Genomic DNA, 18624 nt, shown 5'->3' with positions numbered 1-18624 from the left:
GTTGCTGTTACACGTGTGCATGCATCTGTGTGAAGATCCTTAACAGCGTGGCGTTTACTGACATATCGGAGGTGTTCCAGATGCTTCTGAACAACGTGAAGGATTCTAAAGCAGAAGGGCACTTCCTGTCACTCATGCAGCACCTGCTGCTGGTGCGCAACAACTACATGATTAGGTATGACCTCTGACCCCTCACAGCGACCTTCCTTGAGACCTTTCAGTGTGTTGGGATGAAAAAGAGAATGATGGGTGGTGTATGTGGAGACTGATAAGGGACCACATCAAAGTGCCAGGTCGAAGGATGAGGGAGAAATGGACGAAGTGGTGATGGAATGGAAATGGAAGAAGTGGGGCGTTTACGGCTCCGCCCAGCCTTAATAAAGACTTTGAATGTTCTCATTTAGAAAACACAATAGGTTGTGTCAGTGATACAAAATGAATGTCCCTTAAGGTTGGAGATGAGTTCTCATTTATTAAAGATACCTCCAATATCAGAGTTGTATAGTAACGAAGTAGAACTACTTCACTACTGTACTTAAGTACTAAAATGCTGTATCTATACTTTACTGGAGTATTATTTTTTTCTCCTACTTCCACTTTTACTTCACTACATATTTTCCATCAGTTTAATACTTTTACCCCGATACATTTTTTACGTGCTGTATAGTTACTCGTTACAATTATAAACATGTAAGCTGGCGCTGTCACCGGGTCAAGCGATCAGGCTGTCTTATGAGAAAACTGCGCATGCTCCGGTCGCGTCTCGTTTACTCTGCTGCTGCCTTCACTGAACACTTGAGCTTCGTAATCTAGGTTCACTTGACACGTCGTGACTGCCGCAAGGGTCCGCGCGGCAAAAATGACGCAATCGCGGTGGCTTCGTCCATGCGCGTTGGCCACACGCGCGTGGTCGCGTCGCGAGGTCGTGCACCTCTCGATTTTTGTGCGTGCGAAGTTACAAGGTGGAATTCATGCACTTGTACGGCACTTTGAAGGTCCATTTTCAGTATTTTCCAGCACCTTCAGCTTAATTTACATAATGCACATATACTCGAAATTATTCCAAATAATTTGCTTTTTATCTCATTAAAGAGATGGTATTGTGTTTGGTAACAGCAGAATAGCTGCATAAGTGCTGCATAATAAGCTTGATGGCGTTTTAATGTCCATATATTGGCACCTTCCACACCTTCAACATCGCGTGATCGTGGTGGTGAGAGTGAGGAAGGAGACCACCCTGGCCCTACCTAGAGACAGTGTTTGCGTTTGCTGGAATGAAAGTAAATTCCTATAGGATGAAGTGCCATCTCTGTCTCCCTAAAGAGGATGAAATATTGGCCTTCAAAAATTCACCTTCGAACTTGAAGAAACACATTAATGTAAGTTATAAATATAACGTACAGGTGACACACCAGCTTGAGCTAACATAATTAGCTAACTAACCTAATTATGTTCATGACGTGCTGCAGTGTTCACTTAACATTAGCTGGCAATCATAAAGCCGATGTGTTTTTAGCAACAGTAAGCCGTGTCTCTTTTCATGCTGACTAAACATGTGCCCATTTTTATAGTGTAGTGTTTTTATAGGGTGAGGGCATTTATTGAGGGTAAACGCAGGTCAGTAGGCTCACCCTTAGAATCCGACAGACAAATTTTACGTCCAAAATACACCTCGTTTTCTTAGCTAAATTAACATCAAACCTATGACGTAGCGGGACATAGGTCATGTTTTTTGTGTACGAAGTGTTAAGCCCAGTTTTTAAAGTTGCTACTTGTTTGTACATACAGACCACTTGTATTTGTGGTCTTTGACATCTTTGATTTGCAAGTGATATATAAAAACAATTGATAATCAAACTTTGATGGCTTTCTTTAATTAATTCAAAACACAATACTTTTTACTTTCAGTACTTGAGTAATAAATTTTAGAATAAACTTCTTGCACTACTTAAGTACAAAAAATGCTGAATACTTCTGTACTTCTACTTAAGTAAAATTTTTAAAGAACACTTCAACTTCTACTCAAGTCAATTTTTTGATAGAGTACTTGTACTTTTACTCAAGTATGGGTCTCTAATACTTTATACAACACTGTCCAATATTAATGATCATCTTCTTGTCTATCCCGCTCTCTCTCTCTCTCGCTCTCTCTCTCTCAGGCCACAGTACTATAAGGTTATTGATGAGTGTGTATCTCAGATAGTCCTGCGCATAAATGGCTGTGATCCTGACTTCAGATGCAGAAACATCCAAATAGACATCGAAGGACTTATTGGTATTGTGCTCTTATATATACGGTCTCTGGGTGAGATATACGGCCAGACCCTACTCATTGTATTTGCAATGCACAATGCAGTATTCCACATTTGGCAGTTATTTGCTATAGGCTATGCATTTTTGAGTTTAGTGCACTTAAATTCTAAGCTTGAGTTATTTTACGCTTACGCTTAAGTTGTGTTCATTTCAGTTAACAAGTAATGATGATGCTAAAATATTTGCTGAAACATAATTAAATGAGTTTGGTGTACTTGAATTCTAAGTTGATCTGAGATTATGTTTACTTGAAACAGCAATTCATGTTAACTTCTGAGGATAATTCACTTTTATTTTTTCCAGCACAATTAAATACGTTGGGTGCACTTGAGTTTATCTTAATTTTTTAAGTTTATGTAACTTTGTGCAAAAACATTCTATGAACTTATTTTTAAGTTAACTAAAACATTTTTACAGCGCAAATGGCTCTGATCTCATGCTTTATGTTTGCTCTTCCTCATCCTCACCTCTTCCTCGCCATCTCTGTGCAGTATTGGACTCCATTATGCAAACCAAGATAAGCAACTTGTGGCTTCTTTATAAGGCCTAGGCTGTGATTACTAAAGATTTGTAATAAAATAAAATAAAATAGCTAGAAGTGTTTTTACCTGTGAGGACTGGGTTTGGATAATTGGTATGTGGGTGTGGCAGTTGCTTGCAGAGGTGGACATTCCAAATTGTGCTGGACATTCCAATTGTGCAAAAAGTTCCAATTTTGGGGTCTTAGCAACTGCAAAAAACTGTTAAGGTCATTGATATATTTCAAGAAGATGGTGAAAAAAACTGATGCATGCGATTAGAAAACAGAATAATATGAATATATAATGAATAATTATTATTCATAACAGCACACTAAGTAGAATGAGGATGATCATTCTTGTTCTTCAGCCTCTGCACTATACTAAGGTCATGGTAAAATCGCTTTCCTCATAAATATTAATTAGAGAACTTGAACATTTAAATACATGATAAACCATATATGGAGAAGCCAATGTATTGATCTGCTGCTAGGGTTCCATGTATAGCTTTGAGATAAAAGTCGTAGGCTCTGATCATATTGGGTATGGGCATCTGGTCGTTACGCACAAGCAGGGAAGGTTCTACAAATTCACACACACAAACTGTTATTAGGATGAAACTGAAGTGATATTAAGTCAAAAACCCCAATGTTTAGAAAGACATGACAATCTTAGGATTCAAGATATTTGCCCCACATACTGAATAGTCCAGCTTTAGTGTGTGTGTGTGTGTGTGTGTGTGTGTGTGTGTGACCTGCAGCTGTTCGAGAGCCACTGCCAAAATCCAATTTTGTTCTTTCACATGGCACTTTCACATGGCTGCTCACTTAAATTACACACTAGCTGTCTTACATTTAGATTGAGCATAATTCTGACCCAGTTTTTAGTGGATTTTGAAGTTTGCCTTCAGATTTACTTGTCAACTTCATTACAAGGAGAACCAACAGTTTTTAAACACATGAAAGTACAAGTGTATCTCCTAAAATTTGGGGGAAACCTACATACATTATTCACAGATTTAGAAACAAAAGATTTTGAAATCTTTCCCCATCCATCCATCTCACTCTCCTGAAGAGCTCCTTGTCAACTGAGCAGCGTAATCCACCTACATCCCCCCTCCCACATCCTCATCAGCAAGCGTGTGGCACAGCGAGCCCTCACCATGCACTCAGCTGTCCTGCAGGTGGAGGTGTCCTTGTCAAGACAATAGAGGCTCTAATGATTCAGTGGAATTTCACTCTGCCTGTCAGCACCTTGTTACACAACAGACGTCTGTGAGTCACACCGCTGGCTCCCTGACATCTACTGTTCTTTAGTCCAGCGGATTCCACCACATCCTCTGAAGATTGTTTATACGCGGGGTGGATTTCCAGAAAGATGTTGCCCCCCCCCCCCCCCCACACACACACACACACACACACACACACACACACAATGGCTTCGAGTTTCCACTGCACTGGTCACAGGAAAACACAGTAAAGTAAACAGTGGAGATTTGGCTACTGTGTCAGCAGTGGCGGAGCTAGACTTTTTTTCAAGGGTTGGCCAAAGGGTGACCAAGGCTTTATCAGAGGGGTCCATGTACAAATGATGATCGAAAGGAAATACATATTCAGGTTTGCCAAGATCGCTTGGGAAGAGATTTGATCTTGGGCGAGTGTAAAATGGACACAAATGAAGTATTATGTCGCGATTGACCGATCGGGGGGCAGGCCTCCCCTTTGGCTCTGCCACCGTCATCCTATGATGCTGTTTGAGCATCTAACCAGTGTGTGTGTGTGTGTATGTGTGTGTGTGTCCATTGTACCTTTTGAGTAAACAGCGAGGTGTTCTGTTTAATTAAGGCATTTACTTCTGGAACAACAAATTTCCAGAATAAAACTTGAGTTGACTTTTTTTTGAGTTGTGTGACTCATGGTTAACTCTTCAAGTTGCTTCTATTCCCAAGCACACACTCTGTGCTCCATACTAATGAAGTCCAGATCTTCCTGAACAGTGTTGCTGTAGCAACCCTGCAGGGTCGGGGCACCGTGGAGTTTCGTTCCGGCCTTCAACAGCAGCTGGAAGCTGTTATTCCCTCATACAGCGTGTGTGTGTGTTAGAGAGACACTCCCAGATGCGAAGTGTGAAAGAACATGTTTCCGGGCGTCATGGACGTGCATGTGTGTGTTTCCTCCTCTCCATAAGGGGGGAGTTTCAGAGTGGTGTGTTTAGAGTCACAGGCCTCTCCCCACCATGGAAACCGTAGCAAAGGCTGCTGGGGGCTATAGTCTGCACTTCCTCTCTGTCCCAGTGCTGCCAACAAGGAGGTCATGACATCTGGGCCTGAGTGTAATACACAGGAAATATGACTACAAATCACTTACATGACTACGTGACTACGAATGTGCTGGACAGTGACAGAGTGAACAGCATCTGGAACTACACGTCCCACACACACACCTTCACCCTAGTGACTACACCATGTCATTTCCTCCAACAGGCAAGAGCGGGTCGGGGGGGGGGGGGGGGGGGGGGGGGGTGTGTCTTAGACACCTTATGAATTCGATACCTTAAAGATATATGACGTGAAGCATGTGACATGCTGACAGCCACTTAAAGAGTCCATGAGGAGGCGGTGAGGAATGAATGAACGTGCTCGAATGTAAATAGGCATTTTGTCTCTTTGGTGTGTCCCAGGAGCAGAACATCACACTTCCTGTGACGCAGCACTTCCTGTCCATGCAGGAGTGAGAGGACTTTAAACAATTCAGCCCATGAGTGCCCACGTGTGAATGAGTCAGCAGAAACCAGAAGCTTCTAAATGCTCTCATCTGACAATTGACCGTTTCAGTTCATTAGGAAAGAAAGATGTGCATGAATTTCTACCTTAGCACTGTAAACAGTAAAACTGTTGGTATATTAATGATTTACCCAAGAAAATGAGAAAGTTAGAAAATGTGTTCTAATGAACAGAATATGGCATCATACTAAACACAGTATACCACAGTACCACCAAAAATCTCTTAAGACACAATTTTCGACAAGAAACATTTTACATTAATACTGGTACAAGATTTTATTCTCAAACAAATGTTTTCACTAGTGACTGGACAGCATTTACAATATATTGCTTATTTACAACAGAATGAGTTCTGTGCGTGTGCATATGATGCAGTATAAGGCATTCAGAGAGCATTGTATTCCACACATTTTGAAGGGTCTGTGGAGAAATGCTTTTGACAGATCGTCATTAATCTCTTCAAACCCTAGAGAGAGAGAGAGAGATGCATTCAAATCATGGAACATGCATATACACCAATTCAACAAAAAGAATAAAACAAAATGACAGAACTACTAGATCACACACTTACCTGGATGTACTTTCTCTGGGTTTCGTCGTTGAGAACGTGAGCCACATGTTTAGAGAAGATCTTTTCTCTGCCAGTACGCGCGTGAATGCCCACCATAGTCACCCCGATGGGCCATGGAGCGTTTCCTATCGCCATCTGCAGGTACGCATCATTTGCCTGCACTCAGCCAAAACAAACTGTTAGTTTCTACATTAGTCTGACTCAGTCATCACCAGGATTGGTTTAATCTAAGTAGGATAGGAACGCTGTACAGAGAATGAAGGGAAGCAAAATCACATCACACATTAGACTACAACGCTACACAGAAAACATTACAGGCTGTTTTGTCTGTTTTTTTGGGGGGATTATCAGGTCCTGCGTTAGGTGCAAATTTCACTCCAGAACGTCTTCCTCCAGAGTTACTCCAGAGTCTCCTGACCATTCTGATAAAGGCCTTCTCCTCCTCCAGATACATGCTAGCAGGCATTCGTCACAGCATGCTGGGGTCAACAAAGCAGGAGGCAGTGGCGTCGCGTTCCCCAGTGGCAGTGTGCGTTACTCATCCTCCCTCCCAGTCTGTGTGCTTATGGGAAATACTGGGAGCTGGTTGTAGCTGCCACTGACTAAACTGGGTGAACACTATGTAAAAGGGTTTTTTTTTAGTCAATTAAATAAATATATACAAAACAGCTCAATGCACACTGACCATAACACTGCCACCAATCCATTCGACTGTTGGCGTGATTCTTAAGTGTGTTTTTGCTTTCAGCCAAAGAGAACAGAACCTGTTATCCAAAAAAAATTAAATAAGTCCAGTCTTACAGAAGGCTTGGGAATTGTCCAGGTGCTCTTCGGTGAAACGAGCGTTTATGACTTTTCGTGATTAGGTGAGGTTTCCGCCATGCAACTCTCCCATGAAGAACAAGCATGAGCTCAGCCGAGGTAAAAGATGTCTGCTGCTCTTTGACTGTTGTTTTAGGATGCTTCGCAATGTGGATGATTTTATATTGCACCCTTGGAGAAATTCTGGCAGGCCAGACACTCTTGGGAAGATTCACTACTTTTTTAAAGTATTCTCTATTTGGAGAATATGGTTCTCACTGTGGTTCAGTTGAGCTCCTGAGTCTTAGAAATCACTTTGTAACCCTTCTCAAGCTGACAGACAGAAACTTTTTTTTTTAGGTATTTGCTTTGATCGTGGTATAATATATGTATTTTACTGGAACTTACACTAAGGCTGAAAATAAGTGAGGTTTATACTGAGCTGGATCGGCTGTAATCACATCTGGCTGGAATAGGTTGATTTAAGTACAGGGCAAATACTCCCTCCCACAAGCCAAGTGAGTGTTGAATACGAGCATGCAACCTCATCTATTTACCCCAAAGTTCATTCAAAATTTCTGGCGATGTGTTTATAAAGGGAACATTTACACAGCTTTGGGAAAAAGCATAGAATTTCATCTCAGACTGTGTTTGAAGATTAGACAAGATGAACCCATTAAGATTAACCATTGCTTTCTAAATAAACCAAATATCACTTGACTCACCTTCACATATTCCCTCTGCAGCATATACTTAATGATGTCTGTGATAGACTCCTTAATGTCTGCAGACAAGTTCTAAAGGAAAGGAGAATCACCATTAGGTTGGGTGAAGTCCACCCCCCCCCCCAAATGGAGCTCTGTTAGGGACACAATACCTTCTTTCGAAGTTTCCTGAAGAGAGGCCTGAGGTAAGACTCAGTCTGTTTGTGTGTGGCACTGGCCAACTTTCCCTGGACACTGCGCTTAACATGGTCCTCTCTTCCATTTAGTTCCTTAGCCCACACACCTAGCAAAAACTACACACACACACACACACACACACACACACACACACACACAAACACTTGCACAACTGCCTGTATAATTCAAATCAGCAGATTTGAGGAGTTCCATTACGTCCACAACAAGTAGAAGTAGGTCATACCCGCAGCACTTTGTCTATGATGTCCATATCTCTCACATCATTGTTCGTGCCCAGAGACTCCCCCAGAGCCTGCAAATATAGATCAATTAAAAGACATTAGTTCTATCACAATATTAAAATATAAGGAGAAACACTAAATAAAGATTCAAACTTGCAGCATTGTAGTGAAATGAAAAATTCTATTGGTTTCAGAAGTTATACTGCAGCACCATCTGCTGGCCCTCAGGTGAAGCTGACAACCTTCACCCAACTAACTCCATTAGAAATCAGGTTTACATGATTCCGCTAGAATACAGAGATACAGAGACACAGACTGTGAGTAGAGATTCAGGTACCTCCAGCTCCTCGATGGTTGTGTTCTCTTCATGCACCTTGAGATCATGTTGCGTGTCCACTTCTCCGGCTTCCTGCCCCCCCACAATCTCATTCAGGTACTGCTGATCAATCTTATCCATAGCTGCCTTCAAATCATTCCTCAAGCCCTGTGCACATGGACAGGTCATGTTAACACACAGACTTGAGACTCTGAAGAGAGAGGTCTGGTTGAAACGCAAGTGCTTGCCTCGTTCACTTCAGGTGCGAGGATCTCGATCTTGCGGAGCCTCTGAAAGGTGTCATAGTCTGACTCTCCAAACAAACGCACCGGTTCACCACGCTCCCTTAGACGACGGATCACCTGCATCAAGCCCACAGTTATACAGTATCGACCAACCAGTAACCACAGCACAAGACAAAAGACCAGCCATCGGTGGGGACTACCTCCTGACGGGAGAGGGTCATTGGTAACTTCTCTTCTGTGAGCTCCAGATCAGGTGTGGCTGAAGATGGTGGCGTGGCCTCCTCCTTCTTTTCATCCATCTTTTGATAAGGGACAAAATAAAAACAAATGACTGATCCTGCCATGTTCTCTTTTAAAATCACAACCTCTCCTCACACTACTGTCAAGGCACGGATTGTAATCAGAACCTCAATCAGTGCGAGCTGACAGAAGCAAGACTGAAAATAAATTGTTGACTAGTTAGCCGTATGCATGTCTATACAAGTCAACATAATATTAAAAAAAATTATGTTAATAGTAAAAATATAAGTGAAGTAATATCCCTCATAAAACTAGGAAATTCATGGTATGGGAAATGTGCCCTCAAAACCAACCAGCAGATCACTGACATATCCACAGTGAAGTCATGTTGTTCTACTGTGACTGGTACAAACCCACTAACAAATTCTAGCATTACTGGATTATTCTAGCATCATGCAGTTACCTAAAATGTAGCACAGCAGTCAAGTCAAAAACACAAATAAAACGTAAAAAATAAAAACTGCACAAATCAGAGAGCAGTTTTATCACACACAACAGATGTCTTCAGACAGGGGCAGGAAGACAGGTCAATGAAACTCCAAAACACAGATTTGCTTCCAGTTCTTAGAGCCAAAGGCAACAAAATGCCATTCAAATACAGTATGGCCATCAGTTTGGTGCAAACACTGAAAGCAAGGCTCACTAAAAAAAACAAATGAAGCCCTACTTTCCTCATGCTTTAAGGGAAAAAGACATTCGGGGGAGGGGCATGCATTTTGTCCAAACAGAGCCAGTCACCGCCTGACTGAACCCTACCTGTGTCACAGGCTGTTCATGAACTACCTGCACACCCACACAGGACACAGAGAGAGCGGAGAAGAAGATATAAGCTGATGATTCTCACGCAGTTGATTAAAGAGAATTAAAGAAATAGGGAAATACAAGTTATGTGACAGAGGACAGGCTGAAAGGAAGAAAAATGAATAAGGCACAGAAGTAGAAAAGTGAAACGTGACTGGGCACTTTATCAGGCTGATGTGGATTAATCAAATATGAGTTATGATTTCAGGAACATACAGAGGATGTTAGAGCAGTTAGACCTAAATGCAAGGTTAGCTTGCCTTATATCCACATTTTTTGAAGTAGACTTCTTCCTCTTTTCTGGCAAGATCGGCTCTTTTGAAGTATTTCTTTGAATCCTAGAAAGGTAATGAAAATAAATTAATGAGAGTGTCATGCATACTATATATAAACATGCATGTATAGTATATACTATATACGTTACTACATGAATGAGTGGCTCATGTATTCTATATAAACATGTATTGTGTGTGTGTGTGTGTGTGTGTGTGTGTGTGTGTGTGTGTGTGTGTGTGTACCATAAGCGCTACTTAGCTGGTCAGTGATAACTAAGAGCTAGTGACGCAGCTTCAAGACCTAAAACACGACTATGCTAGCCAACCCAAAGGAAAGCGTTTCTATCTCGTTTAGCACTCACGTCCACAAGTTCTTTCTCTTCAATTAGTTTTCTTTTCCTCGCAATCTCCGCCTTCAAAATATCCATTATTCTAACAGTAACACAAAATGTGAATTCGACTGCAGCTAGCTACTTGCTCAACAGGAAGTTGTGATTACGCAGTTCCGCTAAATGTGCTCTTGTTTGGGAAAGCTAGGTTATTTAGCTACTGACTTTAGAGCATTCGCTCTTTAGTGTTCGTCTTGCACTTCTACGTGATAATGTGTCGCATTACATCGTCCAAACAAGAGTCGGGTTTCTACTATCTCTATATAACAAAACAGAGTACGTATATAGTATATGTGTGTAATTAAACATAAAACAGACGATTTCAGAAACAAGGCCACTTGAGAGATGCGTGCGCATCCTGGTAAAGGAAGTGGATATTTTATCCACCCATTCCATTTCTTTAACAGCTAAATCTATTAATTAAAGATAATTAATATATCAAAATATTGCGTGTGAGTCAAAGCATTATTACACTTTTGTCCTTAGACATTGATAATGCAAATACTCAGGCATTTACATTGCGTTAATAAGGTCCTTCAAAATAAATGTCTCGCAATAAAGGCAATGTCTACTCTTAAGTTCCTATGCAAATCAACTTAATTATCAGGATTGTATAAGTTATATGGGCGAACGCTCAGACTCTACCAACAGGAAAAATTCTTCCATATACCTATGGAGCAGTATACCGGTATGATTATTTGTCCAAATGGACCCGTTTAGTGGCAAAATCACAGACAGAATGCTGTGTGTTGAAGTAACATCTACACACTTAATGATACAACACCATGTATTGGGTGATTATACAGTGCATTGTATTGTATACATGTATTGATCAATTTCTATGCTCTTATGTGCATACTAAGTACAGATACGTTACACTTTCATGAAAGGAAGTTTTTTGCCAGACATGTCTTCTTTTTAGAACCTAAATACAATGATTGCACTGAATACTTTGGCCATTCATTATAGATCCAGCCTTCTGGCTCATTACAATTGGTCAGTCACTCCTTCACACAGCCATTCCTCACACTGCTTCTCAGCATGTCCGTGTATATAGTGATATTCAGGTTGGACTCGTTTTTTTCAATGTTTGTTTTGTCCATGTACATCATGCATGTGACAAAATAATTTGATGTAAACACTTCCATTACTTCCAACACTTCTCTTTACACTCCCATTACCAACACATAGATTACATTACTTTTTAGGTTTTTAAGTCTAATAAAATTAAAAAGAAAATTATAAATGGGAAATGTTCCGGGTTTGTGTGGAAATCTGCATTATTCCCAAATATGGATTGCACATCTATCTTGTTAAAAAAGCATTTCCATATCTAGAATCAGCAATCATACCTGAACAACTTAAATGTGTCTAAGCAGCGGTGTTTTATGGAAACTGATTTGCATTTTGTCTCTGACTATGAAAAATAACTTTTATTATCTTAAGGATAACTGAGTGGAGAAGAATACTGTAGAATGATGATCAGGCCTTATGCTCAGAGACGTATTACACTTTTTAAGGACCTTTTTATTAAATGTAAATGCTTATGTCTGTGCATCATCATTCTGTAAGGATAAAAGCTGAATAATGTTTTGACACAGTTACATACAATGTGTTGATATACCGTCTGTTGGAAATTGTATAAGCTGACGAAAACATTAGATCAACATACGTGCGTAGCGAACATGTGCGAGCCGCCATCTTTGTCTGCAAACTTTTATAGGGTCTATTTTTTATATATTTGTCTAACCTCCACCTGTTCATCATTTATGAATGCATTATATGCACTAATCACTCTAAATAACCATTGTAGTTAATATTAACCTACTGGAGACTTGTTACAAACTGACACAACTTCCATTTTCCTTTTCCAATTGCAATTGTAAAATGTTTAATAAAGTATAAAAAATGATGTTCTTAGAACCACATCTAAAAATGTTAAAATATGAAACTTGTCTACCTAACAACTGTTTAGTGTTGTTAGGTCGTATGAAGAAATCAGTATGTAGGACTTCACATAGATCGGAGACGCATAAAGTTTCGTGAAGTAACAAGTCAATGATAGTTTCTCACACTCCAGCCTCCGCTTCGTCCGCCCAATGCAAATCTGGACATTCGGAGATTTTTTTTTGACCCACAAAATATTCGCTACCATCAGGTGGCGCAAAGGACTAGATGTGACGAATTTTTAAAGAATTAACTGATTTATTTATTTACATCACAAACGAGCGGCCCCGAAAGGACACCAAAACATAATGTAAGATGCCCCGGAGACAAATGCATTTTTCTGGGATACACGAGTTCTATTTTGATATGGCAAAGGGAGAGTTGTCAGCTGGGACTGGCAGCGTAATGAGTTTTTACTGATTAAAGAGACGGACCACGGTCCAGCTGTCTGCTGATGAACTGTGCGAATCAGACGGATTCTGGCTTTACTGCGCTCTCTCTGTTAAAATGGAGTTTGCAGAGAGGAGACGGAGCAGGAAATCGCAGAGCTTCAAACTGATAAATGATCAAGGTAAGACGCTTTAGTAGAGCAGGCACGCGGCATTCTGGTCAGCAAAAAGCAGCGCCACAAACAATAGGGCAGAGAGAGAATGGCTAGAGCAAGACTCAGGAATGCACCTGTACTGCATGCCCAATGTCCCCGTTGTCATGCCCCAAAGAACATGAATGCGTTTCTCAAGTGTTCACGTCTGGCCAGTTCTCTCTTGGTCATATTGTTGATGTGCCTCTTTATAGTCGATGCAAATTTAGCTCTAAGAAACCGACATTTTAAAATATATTTAAACGAAGGAACAAATGTTTTAGCATTATTATAAACTGACATTTTTCTGTGGGGGTGCACATCGCGGTGCAGTTTTAGTTTTACTGTCATGATCAGGCTATCTACAGGTGGCATGGTGTGCGGGCATAAACCAGAGAGTGTGAGATGACCGGCCCGCACCCGCAAAATCCTTTGCGTCACGCAGAAAGGGGTTTGGAGCGGGCAAGGAGCGAATTACGTCACGAATAGGATTAGTTTCTTTAAAATATCATAAACTTGTTTTTAATATCATTGTTCACGCAGTACAGAGTAAACTTTTGTTTTTAACTGATTGAAATGTATGCTTAACTTAAGATCGGCAGTTATCGACTATTATCTATATGAGGCAAATCTTTTTTTTTTTATTTTATCTAAAAAATTAAATAAATAAATAAATGTACCCTGTTTTGTCGTAGATTATGGTCATGAATTTGATAGTGCAGACCATAATGACACAGACAGTGAACCTCTGGATGCCTCTGAGAGTGAAGGTATAGTACATTAAGCTTTATCCGTTTTTCTAGACAAGCATTAGACTCTGTAGTGTTAACACTAACTCTCTCAGCCTGGCTAGGTGAGGAGGGCATGGAAATTAAGAGGCAAATCACAGGCATGATGCAGCTGCTGAGTGACAAGGCAGGGCGGGTGTACCAGCGGGCAACAAGGGAAGGGCATGCCCTTAAGCAGGAGCCCCAAGAAGAGGCTCTCGGCTGGGCTGGGTCTCAGAGCCAAGCCCCTGTAGAGCCTCTGAACTCCTGGAGCTCAACGCCACCAGTGTCCCAGTATGACACCCGCTCCAAAACCCAGAAGATGATTAACAACTCCAAAAGCAGAGGTAGGATCTAGACATCTGGCAATAAAACATGGAACATGTTCTTCCATTTCTCTCTGTCTTCTGTCTCTGTCTCTCTCTGTCTCTCTCTCTCTCTCTGATTTCTGATGAAAAGAACACTGTGTAAGCCTGAACACCTTGACGCTGATGACTTTACTGTGTAGGAATAATGGAAGAAACTCATTTCTGCAGGGTGTATTTTACAGCCATCGGGACATTTGCTAGAACCATGGTAGAATGTGACTGCAGCAAATCAACTTAAAATATAGCCCAGGCTATCTACACACCTGAAAGTCTTAGATTACAAACATAATCATGCAGTCTTTCTCACACACTTACACAGACAAGTGAGGAAGCCATTGTTTTTACAGCATAACACCGTAGTACGACTTCATCAGAATGTTGATAGCGTGCGGTTGCTCTGTGTCAGACTTGGCCATGACCCCAGTGCCTGCCGCCATGACAACTGGACCCACCTGCTGTATGTGCAACTGTAAGAACACGCTGCAGGCCATACTGCTGGAGTTACGCACAATGAGGAAACTGATGCAGACACAACGAGGTACAACATGCACCACTCAGCCCCTCCCATTCCACCATACACCCACACACACAAGCTACGACATCATGCTTATATATATATATATATATATATATATATATATATATATATATATATATATATATATATATATATATGCCTATGACCTAAACAAGAACAATGCATGCTGTGTTATACTCAGGTTCCCAGGAGAAACATTGTTCTGTGAGCACCACATGCTCTTCTGCTCCCAGAAAGAGATCTCATAAGAGGAAGGCAGTTCATAAAGTGACCGCTTTAACTCCACCCCCCACAAAGACTGCCACTCCCCCATTCCCACCTCTTGCTGCTGAATGTGTTGAAGAGATGCCCCCAAAAGAAACACAATCCAGGGAGAGACCTGAACGTTCCCCTCCAGTTACCTCCGTGTGTGCTGCCACACTATCGTCTCATTACACTCCCAATAGAGGTCAAAACTCTACTGAGGTAATGATGTTTATCTGTTTGAATTTCTGCTTTTAAAAAAAGGCTTTCCTGTGTATGTGTTCATACACAGGTGTGTGTACATTTATTGAAGTATTTCCACAATATGCATTGGTGTCTTAGCCATCTGCCTCTCTCAGCCAGAGGTGCGGTTAGCTGAGGATTTTGTCATGTGTGTGTTTTCATTGTGTGTGTGTGTGTGTGTGCATTTGAATGTGTATTAATGAAGTATATTAATATCTCCGCCGTCTGTCTCTCCCAGCCGGAGGTGCGGTTGGCGGAGGATTATGACGTATTCATCCCTAAGGCACAGTTGGACTCCATCCTAGTGAACTACACACGCTCAGGCAGTCTCCTCTTCAGGAAGCTGGTGTGTGCTTTCTTCGATGACACCACGCTGGCCAACTCGCTGCCAAATGGAAAGAGAAAGAGAGGCCTGAATGACCATCGTAAAGGGCTGGACCAGAACATAGTGGGAGCCATCAAAGGTGGGAGCGCGTGAGCGTCCTGGACAGCATGCAGCACAGCGGCTGAGAGAGGGGAAACATGACCAAGAATAGGACGATCCAAAACATTAAAGCATTTCTAGGAAACTGTAATTATATAGACAGCATAGTTACAGATTATTTACATGCATGTCTCTGAGTTGTACTCAAAGTCAGAAAAGATATTTTGCAATTTGATGATCTCATACAAATCTCACACGTTTCTGTTTGAGTCTAGTGTTCACAGAAAAGTACTGCACGGCAAACAGAATCGAGAAGCTTCCTGGTCCACGAGACTGGGTTCAGATCCTTCAAGACCAGATCAAACTGGCTCGACGACGCTTAAAAAGAGGTTGTGCACCCTTGTGGTTGTTCTCTATTGTCATCTGTCTTGCTGATTAGTCATGGTTACAGTTAATATTTACACCATTGCTGACCTGTGCATGTTTTTGTGTGATTGTACAGCAGAGACAACTACAGATTGTGATGAGATCTACAACAGGACACGTACGGATAAAACAGGTACAGAATCTCTTCTAACTGAAGAGATTTCCTCAGTTTATGCTCATTAAACAACATTTACATACAGTGCTGCTTGAAAGTTTGTGAACTCCTTGAGTAGTTTATATTTTTCTGTTGTTTTACCATGATTCTCTTATTAATGTTTTTTGTATATAAAATGTCAGGTTTATGTTCATCAATTCCATTTACTTGTTTTGAGGGAAATGTGTGAGTTGCCAGCTGAAATAAAAACATGGAATCAGAGCATGTGCAAAAGTAAATGAACCACAGCTGCTTAGGTAAAAGACTACTATGAATGTGCACACGTGAATGTGCAAGTTATCAATTGAGCAGACCAATCAAATGAGATGTCCCTGGGGAAAGACTTGAGCCACACTGATAAAAGGGGAGAGGAAACCAACCAAACCACTGTCGTGCCAAGGTGTAAAGCACATGGATCAACATTACAGAGAGGAAAGGGGACATCCGAGGACATCAGGAAGAAGGTGGTGACGACATATCAATCTGGGGAAAGCTACAAGAGATTTCCAAAAGATTCCAGATCCATCCATCCACTGTTGGACAAATAATTTGCAAATGGATGACACTCACAACTCTGCTGAGAAGTGCATGGCCATCAAAACCTAAACCAAGAAGCACAAGAAAGATAATAATTCAGGTAAAGGCCAACACACACACCACCTCCACACCACCCACACATCACACACATGTCAGAGAGTTGCAGACCTATCTGACAGCATCTGGGATAAATGTACATCTACTATCATGTAAAAAATTCTGACAAGAATCTCCTGCCATCAGTCAGGGAGATGAAGCTGGGACAGAGATGGATCGTCAGGACAATGACCCAAAACTACCAAGAAATGGCCGGACCTCAGTCCCATAGAAATACTGTGGCAAGATCTGAAGTGGGCAGTATATGCCAGATGTCCCTCCAATATCTCAACAGGTGGCGTTCTGCAAGATGGAGTGAGCAAAAATCCCTAAAAGCAGATGAGATATTTGTTTGTGGGTACAGAAAATATTTAGTTCAAGTAATGTTTGCAAAAGGAGGTGCCACAAGATACTAATTGTTCACATACTTTTGCACTTGGCAGATTTCCAATTTTGAGAGAAATTACTTTTGTTGAATTAATATTGAAAATGTATTCTTTCTTTCCCCTCAATGTGCCTTATTTGGAAGGTCTACTTTACAAATTGAGAATTGGGTGTTCATTTCATGAGCTTATCACTTTTTCTTTAGAAAACAATGACCATTGTTTCACAAACTTTCAAACAGTACTGTATATGATTTATGGGTATACAATTATTAAATACTGCTGTACATATGTACACATTTTACAAACTTTTTGCCCCCGAGAGGGAATGATGATGGTAGTGATGTCCAAACAGTGTTATTGCAAAAGAAGATTTGTTCCTAAACCTCTTAAATTACTAAAATTAATGAACTGGTTTTCTGGTTTAGTCCTGTTTGCACACAATTGTATGACTCAACAAGACAATCATGACTGCTTAGAATATATCAATAGTGTTGTATTATTCCACTTAAGCAGTAATGATTATGAGCTCAATTACTTGTTGTCAAAGCCACATTTATGATATCTTCATGATACTTTATTTTAACAGAAGTCATCATGCCAAAGAATGAAAAAAATTGTACCTAAATGGTAACATATTGAATATATTATTTTTAATGTAAACAAGTAAAATAATTTCTGTTTTTACACATACTATATTTCTTGTTACAGGTACAGATTATGTACAAGCTGAAAGTCAGGTTCCCATGGAAAATACTTAAGATGGGTCAATGTTTGCAAAAAAGATGGTCATGTCTTCAAATGAAGTCCTGTTTTCCTTGGAATAGGTTTGGACTGCACATAGTAACATTTAAGGTCATTTAAAGTCAACTGGCTCAGTGTTAATTCTGGATACATGCAAGGGCCAGACAGTTTAAGATGGCAGTATAAAAAGTGGCATTTTGCTAATAAGCAAGGACTACATGATCTTGCACATTTAACAACAGAAACCTCCCTAACTCTATTATACACTGTTAAAAGAATGTTTTGTTTCATAAGACGCTTCCTGTTGCATTCGGTGGTTTTAAACTTGTGTGAATGATATAAATTGATGTAGACTTGGTGGTTAAACATATAAAGCTATGTGTTTGTACTTCCTTAACCTCACTCACGTGCTTCACAAGACCGTGTTAATGTGCACGCCCGAGTGAAGCCGCACGTTATAATTACATGGATTTTTACCTCGCTGTCTTAAAAATGATTGACTCCTTGTTGCTGTATGTACAGATGGTCTATGTTGATTGTCAAAACTGTCAGGGAAAAAAAACCTCAGTCTAACCCCACGCACCTCTACAAGTATGGTGTACTGTACCCGATAAATCTGGGTGTCGTTGTTGGTCTTAATTTGTGCTTGAAATGTATAAATAAACATAGATCTATGGATTTGGAGTACTGGTAAACAGAACCAATATATTTCAAGTGTC

The 18624-nt window shown here is 40.7% G+C and overlaps 3 protein-coding genes across 7 annotated transcripts in view; 2 read left to right on the top strand and 1 right to left on the bottom strand.

The window, feature by feature from the left end:
• The window catches only part of LOC143508663 (protein diaphanous homolog 1-like), an 8560-nt gene extending 5939 nt beyond the window's left edge, over positions 1-2621 (top strand). The window contains exons 10-11 of the mRNA XM_076997324.1: positions 59-175; positions 2160-2621. Of these exons, the coding sequence (XP_076853439.1) occupies positions 59-175; positions 2160-2451 (409 nt within the window). The 3' untranslated portion in view covers positions 2452-2621. The remainder of the gene's footprint in view (positions 1-58; positions 176-2159) is intronic.
• A 3242-nt stretch (positions 2622-5863) lies between these two features.
• Positions 5864-10701, bottom strand: prpf18 (PRP18 pre-mRNA processing factor 18 homolog (yeast)). Of its 2 annotated transcripts, XM_076993241.1 has the most exons (11): positions 10429-10701; positions 10052-10129; positions 9747-9773; positions 8891-8989; positions 8694-8807; positions 8467-8613; positions 8132-8200; positions 7863-8003; positions 7711-7782; positions 6185-6340; positions 5864-6079 (listed from the first exon to the last, which is right to left on the bottom strand). In XM_076993241.1, exons 1-11 carry the CDS (start codon positions 10492-10494, stop codon positions 5999-6001), a joined length of 1050 nt encoding a protein of 349 aa, XP_076849356.1. In that variant the 5' UTR covers positions 10495-10701; the 3' UTR covers positions 5864-5998. The 2 variants fall into 2 exon arrangements, with proteins under 2 accessions (XP_076849356.1, XP_076849362.1); XM_076993247.1 differs by lacking the exon at positions 9747-9773 and having other exon boundaries at positions 10429-10688.
• A 1303-nt stretch (positions 10702-12004) lies between these two features.
• bend7 (BEN domain containing 7) lies at positions 12005-18589 on the top strand. 4 transcript variants are annotated; one of them, XR_013125790.1, is made up of 11 exons: positions 12005-12973; positions 13678-13752; positions 13836-14096; positions 14524-14655; positions 14837-15120; positions 15380-15605; positions 15841-15954; positions 16068-16124; positions 16574-16782; positions 16926-17093; positions 17873-18589. XR_013125790.1 is itself a non-coding variant. In XM_076993193.1 (9 exons), the coding sequence occupies exons 1-9, from the start codon at positions 12910-12912 to the stop codon at positions 16614-16616; spliced, it is 1293 nt and encodes a 430-aa protein (XP_076849308.1). In that variant the 5' UTR covers positions 12015-12909; the 3' UTR covers positions 16617-16751. The 4 variants fall into 4 exon arrangements, 2 of the variants coding, with proteins under 2 accessions (XP_076849308.1, XP_076849318.1); XR_013125782.1 differs by having other exon boundaries at positions 12009-12973; positions 13827-14096; XM_076993193.1 differs by lacking the exons at positions 16926-17093; positions 17873-18589 and having other exon boundaries at positions 12015-12973; positions 13827-14096; positions 16546-16751.
• The last annotated feature ends 35 nt before the right edge of the window (positions 18590-18624 follow it).

Source organism: Brachyhypopomus gauderio, chromosome 2, assembly GCF_052324685.1.
Source record: "Brachyhypopomus gauderio isolate BG-103 chromosome 2, BGAUD_0.2, whole genome shotgun sequence".
NCBI classification, from domain to species: Eukaryota; Metazoa; Chordata; class Actinopteri; order Gymnotiformes; family Hypopomidae; genus Brachyhypopomus; species Brachyhypopomus gauderio.
The sequence above is the reverse complement of the archived record's forward strand: the minus strand, read 5'-3'. Positions and strand labels throughout refer to the sequence as shown.